This window comes from Peromyscus maniculatus, chromosome 21, assembly GCF_049852395.1.
Source record: "Peromyscus maniculatus bairdii isolate BWxNUB_F1_BW_parent chromosome 21, HU_Pman_BW_mat_3.1, whole genome shotgun sequence".
NCBI classification, from domain to species: Eukaryota; Metazoa; Chordata; class Mammalia; order Rodentia; family Cricetidae; genus Peromyscus; species Peromyscus maniculatus.
This window is the reverse complement of record NC_134872.1, coordinates 58,455,748-58,475,496: the sequence shown is the minus strand read 5'-3', so window position 1 is coordinate 58,475,496 and position 19,749 is coordinate 58,455,748. Positions and strand designations below refer to the sequence as shown.

The following is a 19,749-nucleotide window of genomic DNA, read 5'->3' as shown; positions in this document are numbered from 1 at the left end:
GGATAGTTGATTCTGTGGGCTGTTTTCTTGTGGTGCCCTTGACCCCTCTGACTCTTATAATCCCGACCCCACCTACTCAGGATTCTCTGAGGTCTACCTAATGTTTGACTCAGTCTGCTTCCTTTTACCTCCCAGTACTGCCTGCCCATGGGCATGGCACTATCCACCATGGGCTGGGCCCTTCCATAGCAATTATTAATCAAGGAAATGCCCTACAGACTTACCTATATGCAATCTGATGGAGGCATTTTCTCAAGTGAGGGGCAGGAATACCAGCATAGTTAGCAGGAACTGAGCATGGGGGTACAAATGGAAATGGAATTGATACATTCTGTAATGCATTTGACTGAAAGGCTTTGCTGTTTCTTCAGGAAAGATCAGTAATGCCGTAACTTTGTAATAGTTAATAAAAACAAATCACAAAATGAAAATAAGACAGTAGTAACTGAAAATAAAGTAATATATGTATATGCAAGATACATAAATAAATATGAAAGAAAAAGTAATCATAGCACTTAGTGGATAGTCAAACTAGATATTCCCTGGCCCAACACACACACACACACACACACACACACACACACACACACACACACACACACACACACAATTGAATTATACTGACATCTCTACACCAGCAAACTGAAAACAAAACTGACCTGGTTATAGGAATGCAAGCACTAATAACCAAAAATAGAGATATAAAAATGTCAACAGGATGAGAGAAAGCAAAGATGGAATGTGAATGGACTATTTTATTGTCTTCTATAATCAAAAATTGGTTAATAATAACTAAAATTGAAATAGGAGCATAGCCCTTAAAAGTAAGGATTCCTAAGAAGAAAGGAGAACTACCATATGATCCAGTGACCCACCCATCAGAAGGAACCCAAGTCAGCATGCCACAGAGATGTTTGCACATCCACATTTGTTGGAGCAGTATTCACAATAGAAGATACAGAACCAATCTAGTACCCATTAACAGATGAATAAATAAGGAAAATGTTACATATGCACAGAGAGAGAGAGAGAGAGAGAGAGAGAGAGAGAGAGAGAGAGAGAGAGAGAGAGAGAGAGAGGCATTTTTGTTCAGCCATGAAGAACAAAAATATGTCATTTGCAGAAAAAAGGGATAGGACAAGAAATCATCTAGTTAAGCACAATAAGCCATACTGCAAGCATAGTCTATATTTAAATAAATAAACCAGTAAATATATGTGTATCATAAAAGTAAACAAGAGATTATTGAGGAGCAGAGGGCGGTGATGGGATGGGCCAGAAGGAACATGAGATGGTGACAGGAGCCTGAACATGAGCAAAGCAGCTGATAGGCATGCATAATGCAAGGTGGTGTTTAGTATATGCATTATTAAAATAGAAATTACACAAGAGTTAAAGCGGGTGAAAGGAGAAATGATTGCTGGCTGACACTCGCAGTCTTTCAGGACGGATATTTTAAAACATACACCTTGAAAATTTCAGTCTAGTGTTGGTCTACCTTTGGATGGTCGGCTGAATTTTTCTGGACTATGTTTAGAAAGAGTCAAATGAGTCATAGTTGTCCTGATCCAAACAATACAAACTGAACATGCCCCACACAGAGAACTCCATGGGCTTAGTACTTTCAACTCAGGACTAAAGTTCAGATTTGTTTGCCTGCCTACGTACGCTGCCACCGGAATTGCCCAATAAATAGCAAGTTTGGCTTTCCTTTGCCTTTTTGTTAACTTGTCCTCTGCAGCCACATATGCCATGCAAAGTGGTTCATTTGGATCCACGGGGATCCCTGGACGGAACTATTTGACTTTATACTATGTGATTTGGACTTTAAAATACAGGAACATTAGGTTCTGGGACATATGAATGAGGACTTGAATTTCAATTGCTAGAAGCAATTAGTGGGGCTCAAGGACAGAGGAGGTTACTAAGAATATAGGAGTGTGTGGAAAGCACACACACAAGTAACCTTATACAGACTGAGCAGGCTGCATTTAGGAAATATAGACATCTACCTATCCATATATGCAGGTAACAACAATTCATGAAAGAAGAGGCCACAGATTTGAAAGAGAGTGAGGAGGGCTATGTGGAAGGTATGGAAGGAGGGAAGGAGAAAGTGTTATAATTATATTATGGTCCCCAAAAAGTAAAGACACAGTAAAACAAATGGGGGAGTAGTACAATTGATGCTCTCCACCTCCACGGTGACCATTGGCTAATCTCAGCTCCAGACAGAAGTCATTTCACCCTTCTGGGTGTCTGTCTCACTTACACAGCATTTTTACAAGTGAAGAAGGGGCCCAGCCGCTCAGCTGTTAAGCTCAATTTGATAGAAAATGATGAAGAAATTAAGTCGAATTGTAAATCAAGCCTCCAATTTTTTTCAGAATCTCTTTCTCCCCCAGTGGTATGTGACACATAACAGGTAATATCTGGCCCTCTATTTTTTTTTTAATGTATTCTTGCGGTGGGTTTTTTTCCACTAGTGTTGAATGGTGCACAGTCCTGCCAGATGTGTCCAGCTGTAGGAAAGTCTTACTTTCAGAGTCTGAATCTCATAAATGCATCATGCCTCTCTGGAAACAGTTTTATTAAAACAGCCATCTTTACTTCCCCACCGGTGGAGGATCTCTGGGCCTCACTCCAACAGAAACAACTTCAGTAACTCCAGCTTGAAATCTCAGCACTTAGGAGGCTGAGGCTGGACGATCACCTCACACTCGGGATGAGCTTGTACTGCAATGGTGGGACTATCTTCAACAACTGAAATTGATAATAATAATATCTCTGTGTCTTATTGCTTAGTCTAGATCACTCTAAAATTTTTATATCAACAACTCCAAACACTAAATGTCAAGGCAATAAGGCAGTAATTGTTTTATTATCTATAAGCCATCAAGATACTTAGCACAGATTTCCACAGATTTATCAGTTGAATCAACACAAGCCATGTGGGCAAGGGCTCAGGCAAGGAACCCTGCTTGGAAAATGTAAAATAAATAAGTAAATAACCTTGGAAAACATAAAATCCCTCAGGTTCTACTGGATGTCTTTCTAATTTTTTCATGTCACTTCCTGAATATTTCACTGAAGTACAATGTGCAGACAGAAAAAGAGTACATTTCCTAGGAGAACTGAGCAGTCCTGTGTAACTGGCATTGAGAAAAACAAAATGTGACTTCTCGGATACCCTTTCTCCATCAATATCCCACAAAGGGAGCTGCTACGCTACCTTCTGACAGCATAGAGTGTTTTTCCCAACTTTATGGAAAGTGCTCTGTTGAGTCTTGTTTATAGTACATGACATTAGTCACAGGAAGCCCATCCATATTGTCAAGCATAGTTACAGTGAACTGTTGCTATGTAGACTCATTGCAGTATGTGACCATTTACAAGACTTCTATTTACATGACTACTGATAGATGTGTGGGCATTTCCAGCTTTAGGTTAAAAGCCCAAAAGAAGTGCATACCTTTTGGTGACTGTATTTAAGTATACCTATTGTATTTACCTGGGAATGAATGTCCGTATCATAATGTACTCACACATTCAACTTCAATAACACTACCAGACAGTTTTCCAAAGTAGTTATAGCAATTCTTAATTTTTTGGTCCAACTAAATGATATTCTTAGAAAACAGAATATAATTAGATCACTTTTCTTCACTGTGTTTCAAAATAATGACTGATGCTTATACAGTAGGGATGTGACCCATTTAGATGAATTTGCCACATGAAACAGAACTCTCTAAGTAATGAATCATAATACAAGGTTTTCTCTAAAGAAATTGGAGCAAATGCTTGGCCTGTATTTAGAGTTATTTGCAGGCTCATTGCAAAAGAATAAATTTACCAAACTCTGCATGGAAAAGTAAGTACAGGTGATTCCTCAAATGGACGGTTCATAAGCTCCTCCAACCACTGCCATAAAGCAGTCAGAAAAATCCCCAGTGGAGGTTGTGACCAAGAGGCCACCAACTGAAGACACTTTCTCAACCTTCTCAGCCTTGATCAAACCTCCTTTCCTGCTTTGTCTCATCTACAAAACCGGGGTCTTAAGCCACACTTTGGTTATCAGGATCACATCACAGTGCTCTATGTTGTGTATTCCAGGAGTGGTTACATAGTATAGACAAGCCTGACCAAACCATTCCCCCTGTTCATTTCATTCTATTTCCTGCTCTCTCCTGTGCCCCGGTGTGCCATCTGTAGTGCGTTTGGCGTAGCTATGCAGCCGATGAGAAGTCTGTTTCCATTGCGACCTGGAAGCCACATCTGAAGGCCCTGCACACCTGCAGCCCTACCAAGTAGGTATCAGTGGAACAGATGGTACTGGAGTTGTGTCATTTCTAGTTGGTTAAACAAACCGTATGTGTGCTGAAAAAGTCCTGGTTTGGGACTTGTTTTAGTCTCTCTGTCGCGCTTAAGGGCATCTGAACCTATTTAACAGCAACTCAACCATAAAACTGCATGGAATCGGCATCATTCCTTACCAACCACAGGTCATGACTGAAGTCTTGGAAGAACTGAAATTATGTAGAGATATGGTAGCTCTCTAATGTCTCCTCTTCTAAAACCATAGTTTTTGAAAAGCAAGAATCACCTGACCCATCACCTAATTTTACAGGGAGACTGCTTGGAGAACAATAGATATGTGAATCACAGTTCTCATCTTCGGAAATTTTCATCTTGTAGAAGATGAAGACTATTTAGAAAGCTGATAGAGCATCTCAAGTGACAGAAGACAGTGGTCTGTTATCATATACATTATCTGAATTCCCACTTAAAACAATTTTGCATTAAAAGTCATTCTGAGGTCCGGAAAAACTTAATAGTGAGTCAAATTCTCCAAGTGCATCACCTAGTATGTTACTCATATACTGCTTTCCTCTCATTTTTTCCCATTTTAAGTGGGGGTGGAGGAGGAGGACGTAATCAAGCAAGTGTCTTCATCCTATCCCCTTGAGCCCATCAGCCACGCCTTCACTCACTCTTCCTTACAACCTCATGTGTCCGCCCCACTTACAGGAAAACCGTGACTCAGCCCAAAGGACATAGCACTCATTGGTACTGCGCATGGCACCCGGGGGTCCTGACACAAATCACTCCAGAGATACCTCATTGTTCTCGTGGTTCATAATCACTGCTGTTATTATTGTTGCTCTTTCTTAAATCAGTGAAATGTGCCACAAATGGGGGCCTTTTCCCCAGAATAATATCCAATGCACACACACAAAAAAAAAAATCAAAAATCTGCCAACAATTTTAATATATTCTCAGAACCCCTGAAGCCAAGTTCAGAATCTTTGCTTTAGAGAAAAAAAAGTTTCTGTTTGTGAGAAGAATAAGTTACAATGAGCTAGGGAATAGTTTTACTTAAAATTAACAAGCTTACTGAATGCAGGACGATATAATAAAAAACGACTATAACTCCGTTTACTTCACATAGTATCCTTCTTCTCGACATTCAGATTGCAATGACTCTGAAGGAGGGAGAACCTTCACTCACCCGTGCACACATTCTGCAAGTGCTCACTGAATACTTACCACGCACAAGGTTGAGTTTCTGAGACAAAGCAGGAAGCAGTCAGAGAAAGCGAAAGAAGTTAAAGTCTCATGGCACAGGAACCGGACACTCAAAGGATGCTGAGAATAGACAGGAAAAGCAAGTGTTGGGAACCCTAAGGAAGTTTTCAGGAGGAATGTAGATAGGAACGCAAGTCAGGGCTCATCGGGGGCTGCGGTGTTGAAGAAATGACCGTTGTCAGCTTCAGCTTCATGCTGCTGACGGTGACACTGTTGTCACCAAACACCACCGGGCCAGCGCTCTGATTCCCCACTGTTCTGGGATGCGCTTGAGGCTCTCACTCCCCAAGCTCATCTCAAGGAGCAGAATGACAGCTAGGTCTCGGAAACACCTCTTGGAGTCTGGAAGATGCAGGGAACTGGCGCCTTGAACCCCCTTTGCACCTTCCATGGTTCTAATGGAGAAGTCTCCTTCTCTTTCCAGGCCACAGTTTTCCTCTCATGTACACTGTACATGAGATCTGAGCTCTCTTTATTGCAAAGCTTTGTTTTAGTGAGAGAGAGATTTTCAGAGGAAAGTATTTTCCTGATTTTTCTTCTCAAAAATGAGTGAAGGTTCTGTGAAGGGTGAAGTCCGTCTGAACGTGGTGTCTCAAAGAAGGAGTCAGATACAGTAAGAGGCTATGGGAAATTACCAGGCTGCAGGGGTGCCATGGCGTGCTTTGAGGAGTTGCAGTTTAGACACTGTCTGATATAACTCCTTCCCATTTAGCACCAGGACCGACAAGAAAGTAAGACACCATCTCCAAAGCCCACAGTTCATTTGCAAATGGGCCTCCCTACACCAAGCTACCAACACCCAACCCTGCCCAAATGAGTGATTACAAATGCCACCCAACAGTGGGCTGTAAGGGCTGAGATAGATTTTCTTATTTACTCCAAGGGAATTCAATTCTTCTTATAGGAGGAAAAAAAAATCTGCCTCAGTAAGTGACTGATAAACAAAAGCACAGCCATAGATCAGTGCCTCCAGGTCTCGATCCCAAACGTCTGCCCAAGACACAGAGACTGCAGCCACGCTGGAATCAGCAACACTCTGAGAACCTTTGCCCAAGCCTCTTCGACCAGAACCACTGTTTCTTAAGCAAACAGTGTGTGGCATTCTGCTGTGTGGGGGCAGTTCTGGCCTTGCCAAGTAATGTTGTGCTGCTGTCTCAGATCTGCCACCAAGAACATATGTTTGAAAGCTGTGTGCAGTTATTATAAATAGCATTGCTTCTACAGACTGTACTTAAGAAGGGTTACTTAAGGTACCTGGTTCCTCTGTCTCCCGTTTGGGGCCATTATCAACCGCTGTAAATGTATTCACTGGTTTATCATCATTTCTCTTCTGTCTGCTCGCACCTGAAGGAAAGAACAAGGGGAGGCATCCAGCAGGTTTGTGATTTCTCTTTTGCTACATGTTTGTGTATAAATCAGATGCCTAACAGATGTTTTCAATGTGCCTCATGAGTAAAATCGATCAACAAATACAACACGATTAAAAGTGACCTTTCACAAGATTGCCTGCAAAGTTTGCTGGGTTTTATTGATTTTTTTTCCCTCCTTGGGAATAGAAGTATCTTTCCCCAACTCACTCAGTGCTTTTTAACAGTCTGTAAGGCCTGGAACATTCAGGGGCATAATAATCACAGACTTTGATCGTTCTTGTCTGCCACTGTCCCAAACAGAAGTCCTTCCAAAGTATTCAAATGTAGTTTTTGAAAGATGTAACAACAGAAAAAATAATGTTTCTAAATGTTGCTGGCATGGACAGCAGTCTAGAATAGACTTTTCTATATTAGGGGTGTTTATCTTGTGATAAGAATTTTTTTCTTTTTCTTTTTCTGTTTTTTTTTTAATTTGGCAAGAGGTACCCTAGAGACAAGAGATAAGAACTTCCTATGTGGGCTATCTCCATCCCAGAGAGCCATAAAGTTTACTCAGGTTATCAGTTCCACAGAAGAGACCTCATTTCAAGAGGAAGACAGCCCATCCACCAATTCCCCAGGTGACTTGTAGCTGCTCATCCTAGAAAGACTCAGAAGGAATAGAATCCAAGAGAGAAAATTTTCATCTGTGTTATAAGTGCTAGGAACAATCTAGATTTGGAAGCAAAGCCTGAAAGTCAAGGCCAGGTGGATCCTCACAATGAAGTATAAGTAGTAGTAGACAAAACCAACAAAATACAGGAGATGCCTGGAAAAGAAAGGACAGAAGGGCATAGGGGCTTGGTTTTTGCTTTTTGTTTTTGTTTTGGTTTCCCTAACAGAGCCATTTGCTTCAGTAAAGAGAAAACAAGGCATGCCCCTGCCCTGAGAGAGCTTCTAGTGAGGTTCTATGACGACATCGACTATAAAATATGTATACAGTACTGAATTAGTTCTGAGGCTTCCTTTGGAGTGATATGACTCCATGTTAGCCATTTCTGCATTAATATTAAAAAAGAAAGAAAGGAAAGGCTTCCCAGACCCAGACCAGGACACGCAAGCATTCTTCTATGAGAGGTGCTGTATACAGTACGCAGCCTCAAGTTCTCCCTCTGGGCAGATGAGCCAATGCATTCAGGACCCTCTCCTACTTCAGAATGATAAGAATTAGAGTAAAAAAATGCTGGGTATTCATAAGCAATGATCTCCAGAAAGACTTAGCTACCCAAAAAGTTCTTTTTAAGAGATACCTCTAACCAAAGGGAACTTTAGTCTTTAGTCTTTTGACCAAGCACCATATTTTCATAGATACCCAAGAGTCAAGTTAGCCGACTCTTACCAATAGGCCTTATTCCACATTCCACATAGACCACACCATCCTCCATTATGACTAGTAACTTGGAAAACAGTTACATAAAACAATCCCTCACCATTACAAGTTACATTTTACTCTTCTTAGTAATATATAAAGGGCTTCATATCAGAATTTCCTATCTACAATTTATCCAAAGGGTCATTTGTCTCTAAAGTCTAAGGTCAAAAACTCTCTCTGGCATGGGTTACAGAACTATTTGTGGGAGGTTCACCTATCTTGGTTTCATCCTCCAAAATGGAACTTTGACAACCAAAGGGGAAATTATAAATCATGAATAGATGCTTGAATAAACATAACATGACCTCTTTGGCAATCCTGAGAGAGGGGTACCTTAGGCCAATAATAACAACACCAAAGACACATTTTCCCAATGTTAGTATATCAGAAAACAAAGACAAATTTAAAGTTGAGCTTCTGCTAACAAGACCAGAAAAGAACCTTTAACTAGCTGTCTCAATTCAAAAGACTTCGCAATCAAATTTCCCAGATTTCATGATATCATGTGTATCTAAAATGTTAACATCTATCAATAGACTTGTGACTAAGGTTGTCAAAGAGAGTTCACTTGTAGATTTGAAAGTGTGCAGAACCACTCAGCCAGGTTCATGACTTAGAGAATGACACTGAGAAATTCTTTGCTTCTCAGCAATCGTTGAACATTTGACAAAATAACCTTAAAACCATACCTATGCCACCACTTGATCTCTCAAGCCTCCTACACGTCAGCCTCTTACTTCCCAATTTTTTATTGTATCTCCCATGAAGGTGATAACAGAGGATGTACTTAACAAAATATTTTAGTTGGAAGAGTAAAATTTCCCTGACCCCAAGTACTTTTTGCAAAACACAACCAAAAGGAATAGCAGAAAAATAAATAGAAAGAGATAATATTAACAATTAAAATTGTTGCAGTGGTGCTGGAGAGGTGGTTCAGCAGTGTGAGCATACACTACTCTTGGAGAAGACACACGTTCAGTTCCTAGCATCCATGTCAGGGGGCTCACACCTTTAACTGAAGTTCCAAGGGATCCTCCACATTCTTTTCTGGCCTCTGTAGTCACTGCACTTAAAGTTCACATACCCACACATGGATACACACACACACACACACACAATTCAAAGTAATCATTAAAAACAAGACACTGCAAGCTGGGTGGTGGTGTTGCACACCTTTGATCCCAGCACTCGGGAGGCAGAACCAAGTGGATCTCTTTGAGTTCGAGGCCAGCTTGGTCTATAAGGTGAGATGTCGGACAGGCACCAAAACTACACAGAGAAACCCTGTCTTGAAAAAAAAAAAAAAAAAAACACTGCAACAGCCTGAAGGAAATAGCTGACATATATCATAAAAATGTATATGCATGAGGCTCCCAATGTATTATTATTGCCTTAGCTTTTCCCTTGTGCTCCATAGACAACAGAATTTATAACATTGCAATAATGAATGCAGAAAGACTATTGTAATGGCAGTGACAACTTAGAAAATAACAAAACTGTCCTTACTGAGGCAAACTGTGCACAACAGAAAACGCCTTTATAATGAAGCTCTCCCTTAGAGAAGAGCAATTCTGGGTTCGGAATACTGTTAATTAATGCTTGACCTCATTTCAAATGAATGAAATAATTGGTACCATCCAACTCCGGCGTTCTTCGCTCCCTTGGTGGTCATTGGGTTATTGATGTGGTTTAGATAAACAGGGCAGACAAGTGTCAGCCCCAGGAGGAGCTGATTCTCTTTTCATCCTTTGGATACCTTGGACCCTAGAATCTCCTCTATCCTTCCTCGTGGCTTTCCTTTCTGTTAAAAGCTGCAGATGAGTCCAAGACTGCAGGCAGCACCTCTCACACAGGCGACTGGCTCTGCCACTGAACAAGAGCCCCACCCACTGAGGAAACGAAACACAGAATACAAGTGGATCAGGTCAAACCCATCCCAGTCACCCTTGGTTAATTATGTTCACTGCTTCGGGGTGTTCTTGTTGAAAAGAGAAGTTTTACTTTCTATGAAGCTAAGATATGCTTTCAACAAAGTTCATCTATGACACCCCAGGCTAAGAAACACGGTGAAAGATACAAGATCTTTATTCAAAACTGCAAACTATAAGATCCAAAGTGAAGCTTTTTATAAATATAGCTCAACTAGGTAATAATGAAAATCATGATTCGTTGGCTATCTTGGATACAGGGTCAGGTACCTCTTGTACTTAAACCGTAGTTCCAACTTCCTTGGCATCATTATTCCATTACACTTCTTTCCCCCACCTTCTCACTAAAATAGTTTTAATCAAAAAATATGTGGTAATGTATCTTTTGATTCTATTCTAATTAATCCTCTCTTGGAGTAGCATTCCAACTCGTTTTTTAAGTGGGAAAGTCCTTCCCTGAATGGTGTATGTTGTCATTTTCAGAGAAGAGAGTCTACCTGTAAACTCATCTGGCCATCCTGTCACAGTATTTTGACCTGGAGTTTTCCTATCTTTTCTCCCTTCCTCCTTGACTCGGTCATCAAAGTGGCCAGCAAATCATTGCATTGATATAAGAAGGGCTTTACTTTTTGCCTAAGCTTTTATTATCTCTAAAGACCAGATGATGCCAACTGAGAGTGAGGGGGTAATTGTAAATCTCCCTGCCTGTCCTGTCTACTGGGTAAACAGTGGCAGACTGTGTCCCTGCCTCAGACACACTGCCTTATTTTCCATTCCTAAAGCATCCCTAAAGCGGCTTCAGCCTTCCAAAAAAGCCAACTATCTAAGTTTACTTTAGCAAGCACCCATGAAAATGAATTAAGATGCATGTCACACACGCCAAGGCACCAAGGCACGGGTGGCATTGTCTGGCGACATTACACTCGTGTACTGTACTCCATTGAGTGCTGTGTCCGAACCGCTCCAGTATGCTGACTCTTTTGGTGTCTGACCTCGTTGTGTGGCTCCTGGGGAAGAACTCTAGAATGCTTGTGGAAGAGACTGTGTGTTCCTGCGTTTGTGTCCTACTACTTGCTTTTCTTCTGTGTCCTGTGAATGACCTGCATGCATTGTCAAACTAAACTCAGTGAGACCAGACTTCACTCTTCTCTCAGCATAAACAGCTCTGGTCCTTACGAGTAAAATATTAAATGGTTTAAAAACAATCTTTCCATCTGCTCACATTATTTATAGAAGGAAAGGATTTACTCTTTTATAAATAGCCAAGGACTTAATAAATAAGCAACTGTTTTGGTCTTTACAAACCCTTTCTCCTGTTTACTTTTGAACAGGTATTCAACCTGACAACCATTTACCTATACTAACTATGACTTCAGTATCTCACAAACCAAGAACTCGTGTGTGTGTTTGTGTGTGTGTGTGTGTGTGTGTTTAACTTCAAAGCAACTAATGTTATCTACTTCGTTAATTTATAGAAATAATCATTCTTTCCTGAAATATTTGACTCCCCATTATTTACACTATATTCCTTGATGTTTTGTTACAGAAGTTGCTGTACTCTACAATATTTATTTTCCCATTTCATATGAAACAGAGCCTAACCCATACTACCATCGTTTGTGATGCTTGTTTCCAATCTAATTGTTGCAGCCTAACCGTAAGGACACTGGCTGCGTCTCAGGCAGCACAACTGAACTGCAGAGTGCTAGCTGCTTCCCTACTCTGTCTTCGCAAAATAAAATAAAATAAACAGTAAAGTCAAATGGCTTGTGTTTGGAAAAAGAAGTCCCTCAGCCTGTGCTGGCAGAGAAACGCTCAGTAATGCGCTGCTCTGTTTCCCTTACTCCTAGTAAGTTCTGTAATAATAAGCAGAAGTTCTTCAGAATGTACACCTCACGGAAGCAGAGGTACCCAGCATCCCAGATGTTGACATGAGATCTGAGAATGCCAACTAACCTCAGGTGCATGACCGGGTTCCGCCAGTACACTTGGGCCCTCTTTACAGACTCACTCTCCTAGGGACTTCTTGGATGAGGTCTTCAGCGCGCTTGGAATTTTCCTTGTTGCCTGTTGCCTGCTTTGATAATCTACCACGGGGACAAAAGGAAAAAAAAAAACAACAACAATGCAGGCAGAGTACTGGCAGTCAGCCTGTTGGCGCCTCCTTGTGGCTGGACAACTGCTAAGCTGTTGCACGCGCTGGTTTGTTAATGGCTGGGTTGCCATATTGTGCCTGAGGCTGACAGTTAGTTGAGTGCTTATCCTAGGAAGGGCTAAAACCCTAATTATGAACAACAATAGCGGCGGCGTTGTAAACCCTAGTGGATTACTGCGGAGTTATGATGCCGCAAGATTCCCTGGCAGGGAGCATCTAACAGTTGAGTGCATGCTGGGCCATCAGAGTGATTTGGACATCTGGTTCTAGAGAAGGGTGAAACTCCCTTGCAGAGCAGTTGTGCAGGCTCCCTTGAGCACAGGGCTCAGCTGGGAAAAGGGGATTGCGTACTAAGATGCCCCAATCAACGACCATGGCGACCTTTTGCTTCCTTTCTCCAAAGAGAGACTTACTTGCTCTCCTGGGGATCATCCTTGGCATGCTTCCTGAAAATGCTGTGACAGAAACTCTTCCTCAAAAGTCATGTTTATAAATGTCAACAAAAACCAAGAAAGTAATGGAAACTTTTCTGTATCAGTGAAGTATCTATCATTTTAATTGATGTGTATTTTCAATAACAGCCACCTAATCAGTTTATTAGTCATCTGATCAAGATGCTCTGTTGATTTCCAACGGGGAAATGAAGTAGAACAACCAATAAAAGAAAACTTTCCATTAGAGGGCACACAAACAGAAGTTTTCCCTGGGGAGGGGAGGGGGGGACTCATTCTGGGTTAGGATGCTCTTCTAAACTTTCATGCTCTTAAAGACAAAAGAAAACTTTGCATTTTCTCTATTTTAGTATGCAAAATTTGTTGAATTTAATTTAGATTTTTGTTTTGTTTTGGTTTAGTTTGGTTTGGTCTGGTCTGATTTGGCTTTGTTTTTTGAGACAAAGTCACCCTATATAACCCTAGTAGGCCTGGAATTTGCTATATAAATGGGCTGGCCTTGAACAGAGATCTGCCTGTCTCTGCCTCTCAAGTGCTGGAATTAAAGGCATAAGCGACCACACATTAATTTAGTGGTTGTTTTTTTTTTTTTTTTTGGAGGGGGGGTTCATGTTAGACATTAGCAAATCTTCTTGTACTTTGAAAAAGCCAGAAAAAAAAGGATGGGAGGGGGGTATGGGACTGGAAAGATGGCTCAGCAGGTAAGAGCATTGGCTGCTCTTCCACAGGACCCAGGTTGGAATCCAAACACCCACGTGGTGGCTCACAACTGTTTGTAACTCCATTTCCAGGGGATCTGATGTCCTTTTCTGGCCTCTGACCACCAGGCATGCACAGGGTACACAGACATATAGACAGACAGAACACCCAAACACATAAAATAAAATAAATTTAAAGAAACCCAAAAAGGAAACAGTGCCTAGAATTAATTTATATCAATTTTAATGTGTGGAGATTTAGAGATTATTCTCCCACCTTTCACTAATTTATAGAGGTATCATTAATACATTTTACAGGAGCAATTTTTAAACATTCTTGTCATCATAAATAAATCATGGTAAATTTGATGCTGCTTTATTTTAGAAAGTTTCCACCTTTTTCAAATTGTAATTCTTAAAAAAGAATAAAATAAAAGCTATGTTAATTGTTTTATGATTTTTTTTAACCAGTTTCTTGTTCATTTAGTTGGGATAGGAAGGAGATCTATCTTGGCAGTGGGAGAAAAACCACTTTCTGGCTTCTAAACTCAACCTTCTATGTAATTAGCATTAATTCCAAAAAGGTTAGAGACAAATCAACACAGTGATGGCACTTGAAGTGGTGGCTGTGTCTGCTTGAGGCAGCCATTCATCAAAATAAAGGTGCAGAATTAAACACATGTCTGTAGAGATGCACTGAATTAAAAAAAAAAAAAAGATTGGAAATTTTTGTAATTAAAAACTTTTTAGAGAAAAGTAAATATTTTTGACCTATCACTTCGACAGATTTCTCTAAATCACAAGAGTATAAAACTATGTGGTCTTAAGATGTTTTCTGTTGCTGTTGTTTAATGTAATCTATCATTTAATCATACATTTGTCAAGTACAGATAAACCCTGTGATTGATGGGGCTGTTGTACAGAGCTCTTGAACTCACGTGACCTCATCACAAAACTGCCCAGCCTGCATGTGCCTTCAGCTGGTTGTGCTGGAAGTGGCTGTGTCTGCATTTGGGACAGGAGATGTCAGTTGCATGGTCAACTCCTTTAGTGTTAACCGGACTCTCGGACCACCATTGTTCATGATTTGATTTGTTTCATGTAAGCAAATCTCCATTAAACATGGTACCTTTTTAGAACACTAGATGTTAGGCAACTAGGCACGGGAAAACAAATGTTACTATCTCTTGTTAGCTGCCAAACACATATCCACTAAACACATTTGCTGTTGGCATGCTGCAGCTGGGGACAGTGGACACTGCGGTAAGTGGAAAAGACAAGGCCTTCACTTGGTCTCAGACAGTCCTTATCCATAAGCACGCTGCCTTCATCCCCCACAAAGGCTGCAGCATGACTCACGAGAGCTGTGCTAAGCGACTCACCCTCAGATCCATTGCCCCATTATTTCTTCAGTCCCTGAAGAGCACTGGGCCCCTCACATTGATAATAATGTGCTGCTTTCTAATGAACAGCACAGCACTTTATAAATGAAACAAGAAAACAAAATTGGGGCGTGCAACACTCTCCACAGTTCATTTGATTACTGTGAGACACCCCCCCCCCTTAGCTCTGTTACTCTTGTCTTCCTTCACATGAGCCAGAGAACTCCACAGCCCATGTCTCTATGATTCCTACCTGCTTCTCCTAGCACATCACACATGACACATGTCTTAACCACAAAAGGATGAAGATGCATTTGGGATTTTGTTGTTAATACATCCTTGATCAGCCCACGGCTGCTCGATCCTACCTGGCATCAGAGAACAGAATGTTTAAATGAATGTGATTTTACCAGTAGCTGCCACAGCAAATCAATAGCTTGTTCATAGCAGGAAATTGTGCTAGTGAGCATTGCATCTCATTCTGTCAATCATCCCATTCATTACATGTTGAGGCTGTTCCACCCTGTGTGGTCTCTTTTCCCAAGAATGAAGAATGTAGTGTCAAGTGTTGTGTCTTTAATATACGTGTGCAGTGCTGTCAATTGCTTTGAGACTGCATGAATTTATGGACATCATAATCTTGCCTGGGATAGACAATGCATGCTGAATATAGGTACATATGTAATCATCATCCCTGTTTACCAGTAGAGATGCTTAGGAATTACAAAGAAAGATCTCACAAACAAACAAATAAAAAAGAACTTAAAAAAAAAAAAAAAAAGAACTCAACAGTGGAGGGAAAGCTACAAATCACCCAACAGTTTTGAAAGTGAATTCCACACCCATTCTTGATTATCTTCAGTGAAACTTGGTACAAACTGCTGTACCTGGTCTCTTTTCTTCCTACATAAATGCAAGAAGCATGCATATACCCCTAAGAGTGAGACCGATCTCAAATGAATACAAACACCATGATCAAATAAAGCTAATTTTTTTTTCAAAAAGGAAAATATCTATTTCTATGCTCCTACTTGCTGAACACACTCTTGCCATTGGTGTATATGACATTATACAGTTCCATCAAATCATTTGACCATGTGGAATGGAAGGGAGTTTTTGAGATGGAATAATCATGGCTCTGTTCTTCACAGTCAGAAGCTGAGTTTTAAGGAGCGAGTGCGCATGGCTAGCCCAAGAGGCCAAAGCATTAAGAGCAGGCAAGCATCGGTAGGTGACAGGAGGTCCCCGAGCACGGACATCACTGCTGAGGGCAGCCCCACCAAAGTGCAGAAGAGCTGGAGCTTCAATGACCGAACCCGCTTCAGGCCCTCACTACGCCTCAAGAGTTCGCAGCCAAAGCCGGTGATAGACGGTAAGCTTGGTTCTCATGACTATTTTTAGCGTGATAGGCTGCTGTGCAGTTGTGAAATGATTCCTTCTTTGTGGTGCTATTGAAGGTATGAGAAATTGTGTGTTTTTATTGGAAATATATTCATTGCTGTGGGTAAATATACAGAAGACAAGTTAGTTTTGAGAAGCAACTTTGATAGCTAAATCTACATCTCAGAGAAGGCAGGGTGAGGCTAGAAATACAAAGTGAGGTTAGAGTTTAGCATGTGCAGGGTCCTGGGTTTTATGCCTGTACCCCATTTTAAACCGTGCCTGGTACCCCATTTTAAAAGGGAGAGAGAGAAGGAAGGAAGGAAGGGAGGAAGGGAGGAAGGGAGGAAGGGAGGAAGGGAGGAAGGGAGGAAGGGAGGAAGGAAGGAACCATTTTGTTAATTCTTCCCTCTTATCTGGACTGTATTTATTTCAAGATGACTGTGACCTTCTTGCTAGTGTGTCTGGCCAGCAAAGATTCAAAGTAGAAGGATGAGCAGGCACTTTGTGAGTATCCTGAAATGGGAACAGTAGCAGCTCCCTTCTGGACACAAGGAAAATATTCTTCTCCCTTCTTCCACAGTCCACCTACCACAAACCCAGAGACTGCTGCTCACTGTGAACTGCTCCTGTGCAGAGCCCTGCAGCCTTCTATTGATAAATGAAATCCTCTCCCAAGAGGCACGAACCTATTTTATCTTCTCATGTGCCAGAAGGTTTCTTGCCAACGTTTTATTGAATGACACATAATTTTCATGTTTACGAAATATTTTTTTCATTCAAAAATTAACTCAGTTTTCCTTTTAAGTGTGCTCCCTTGGGATCCCTTATACTGGGCAAAGAACCAGAGTCAAATAGCATCTCCCATTAATGCATACAAACTGCAAAGGTCACCAGGCCTTATTCTCTCGTTCCCTAGCATAACCTGTGTTTTCCCAGGCTCTCAAAGCCCCCACCCCCCGGGGGGGGGGGCAGGGACAAGAGGAACAGCCTGGGGTCATAGCTGCAGTGTGATCACAGATCCCTGCAGTCAACCCCTGTAACCTCTGCCTGACAGCCCCTCCTAGCTTCCTCAGAGGTCCTCAGAGACCTCCCTTCCTCTCTCCAGTGAGCAAGGCTAGTCCTTCCTTCACACTTCTTCACTCTCCACACCCCTACTCATGTCATGTTCTCCAAATAGTCTCCTAGATGCTGACCTGATATGGCCCTACCTGGCAGAGATAATGGCTCCCATCTCAGCCGCAAGGACATGCCGGTCCTGCCATGCTTGCTTTCACCTGTTGCTCTGCTAAGCCGGGAAATGCCTCATCCTCTGGTGCTGTGTGCGCCTCATCAAGCCACTTGCAACATCCTGAGTCATTGCTAGCTCAGCTTTCAGTGTCCTCTAGTTTCCTTACTTTGATCCCTAGGAAGAAATTCGCAGATAGCCTTTGGGCAACTAAGCCTATATAGTTTCTGGTAACAGGCTTTCTGCTGGACTTGAAAAGGACAATAATAAAAATGGATACATCCTTCCTGTAAGGTGGTTTGGCAAATAGATATCAAAGCCTGTAGCAGATGCCAAACACTAGACACATCCACCTACCCGCACCATCTCTAGAATATAACTGCTGCGTGACACAGGATCAGATGCTGGAAATGGGTCTGACTGATGGGAAAGGGTGACCATTGGCCAGATGTCATGACGCATGCCTAGAATGCATGCGTGTGACTTAGGAAGCTGAGGCAGGAGATCATGAGACCAAGGACAGTCTGACCCTACAGACCTACACAGCAAAACCTATCAGAATGCTTGCAGATATGTGCATTTACATGTATGGTATGTACTATGTACACAGATTTGTGTTTCCATGGAAAAGTCTGGAAAACAAATGAAATCACAAGTATGTTGTTTCTACATTTTCTTCCCCTGTATTTCTCAGTACTTTTTACAATGAACATGCGACACTTTTGTAATAAATTCAAGGAGGACTTTTTGGTACACTAAAAAAAAAATTATCTCTTCCACATACTGTCTCTCCCTTCCTCCTACTCTAACAGTCCCTGAGCTATTGGGTACCAAACTTCTCACTTCAAGATGATCCTTACTGAGGAGCACCTGGTCTCTGCTGTGGACCAGCCTTCATTCTGTACAGACAAAGAACCTCAAAGGATGTTCAATAGCTGCTAATACAGCTTGTATGAGTTCCTGGGGTTGCCATGACAAAGTATCACCCACTAGGTACTTTAAACAACAGAAATTCATTGTCTCACAATCTGGGGCTACAAGTCTCAGCCTAAGGTGTTGGCAAAGGTGATTCCTATGAAGGGCACCTTTCTTCATGGTCCTTCTGTCTAAACATAGTCTTTTTTCTTTACCTGTCTGTGTCCAAATTTCTTCTTTGTATGGAACATGAATGATATTGGATCGGGGCCCACCTTAAAACTTTATTTTTAACTTGATCAATCACTCTGAATACAGTAGCATTTAGGGCACTGGGTATAAGGATTTCAACGCATGAGTTGGGAAAGGCAGACACAGTTCAGCACCTTGGCAGATCCACGGCTTATGTAACAAGTTCCCTGGCAGGCTCAGGGTGTCCACGTCTTCCACCTTGACCCTGGGATCATACTGTACTAAATATATAATTAGTACACATTGCAATAGACCCTTATTCTGATAATGTGAGATTCAAAACCTTTCTTCCTCTCCCTGCCACGAGGTCATTACAGTTGGCTGAGCACATTTAATTATAAAATTCGTAGAAACTGGATTTTGAACATGGAAAATTAATTCTAGTTGTACTGTTTGGCCAGAAGAAAAGAGGGTTTCAAAGACTTACTGGAATTGGCACTACCTACCCTAGCATTTTCTGTATCTCCAAAAGTATCTCAGAAGTCAGATACAAAAAAGAAGGGGGAAAAGGTCCTATTATTCACAGATTGGAAAGGTTTCATGTCATACACTTTCTAGATCATTTCATACAAGTGCAATTCTGTTTGCTTAGAAAAGAATTACTTTCCCTGGGCTGAGCCCCATCTCAATTGATTCTGAAGTCCCAAAGTGAAGGCAGAACTGATTGCTGTCCCATTGAAGTAGCTTTGAGGGCTCCTCACTGGCAGGAGATGGGAGCTCCTGACTCCTCATTTAATCCAATAGCCAAGAGTCTTTACTTATGATTTAGCTGGAAATTGGGTCTTAGAAATTTTGAAGTACATTTTTCATAGAAAAAAATAAAGTAGCTATCAAATAAATGTGGCCTTCAATTACATATATATATATAATCTTCAGGGTCTCTCCAGGTTATGAGTATATCTAAAATCCACTTACTGCTCATAGAAAATAATACATAACAACACTACAGCTGACTCCCAATTATCCCAGGTCCTGTTCATTTGTTCACTTCT

General features: G+C 41.3%; 1 protein-coding gene across 4 annotated transcripts in view; it reads left to right on the top strand.

The window, feature by feature from the left end:
- Kcnq5 (potassium voltage-gated channel subfamily Q member 5) overlaps nt 1-19,749 on the top strand; it is a 551,758-nt gene that overhangs the window by 472,406 nt on the left and 59,603 nt on the right. For 2 of the 4 annotated variants that reach the window (XM_076557921.1, XM_076557918.1), the window contains 4 exons: nt 4,213-4,307; nt 6,937-6,963; nt 12,146-12,202; nt 16,134-16,354. In XM_076557921.1, coding sequence (XP_076414036.1) covers nt 4,213-4,307; nt 6,937-6,963; nt 12,146-12,202; nt 16,134-16,354 — 400 coding nt within the window. The remainder of the gene's footprint in view (nt 1-4,212; nt 4,308-6,936; nt 6,964-12,145; nt 12,203-16,133; nt 16,355-19,749) is intronic. The other 2 variants (XM_076557919.1, XM_076557920.1) reach the window with 2 other exon arrangements.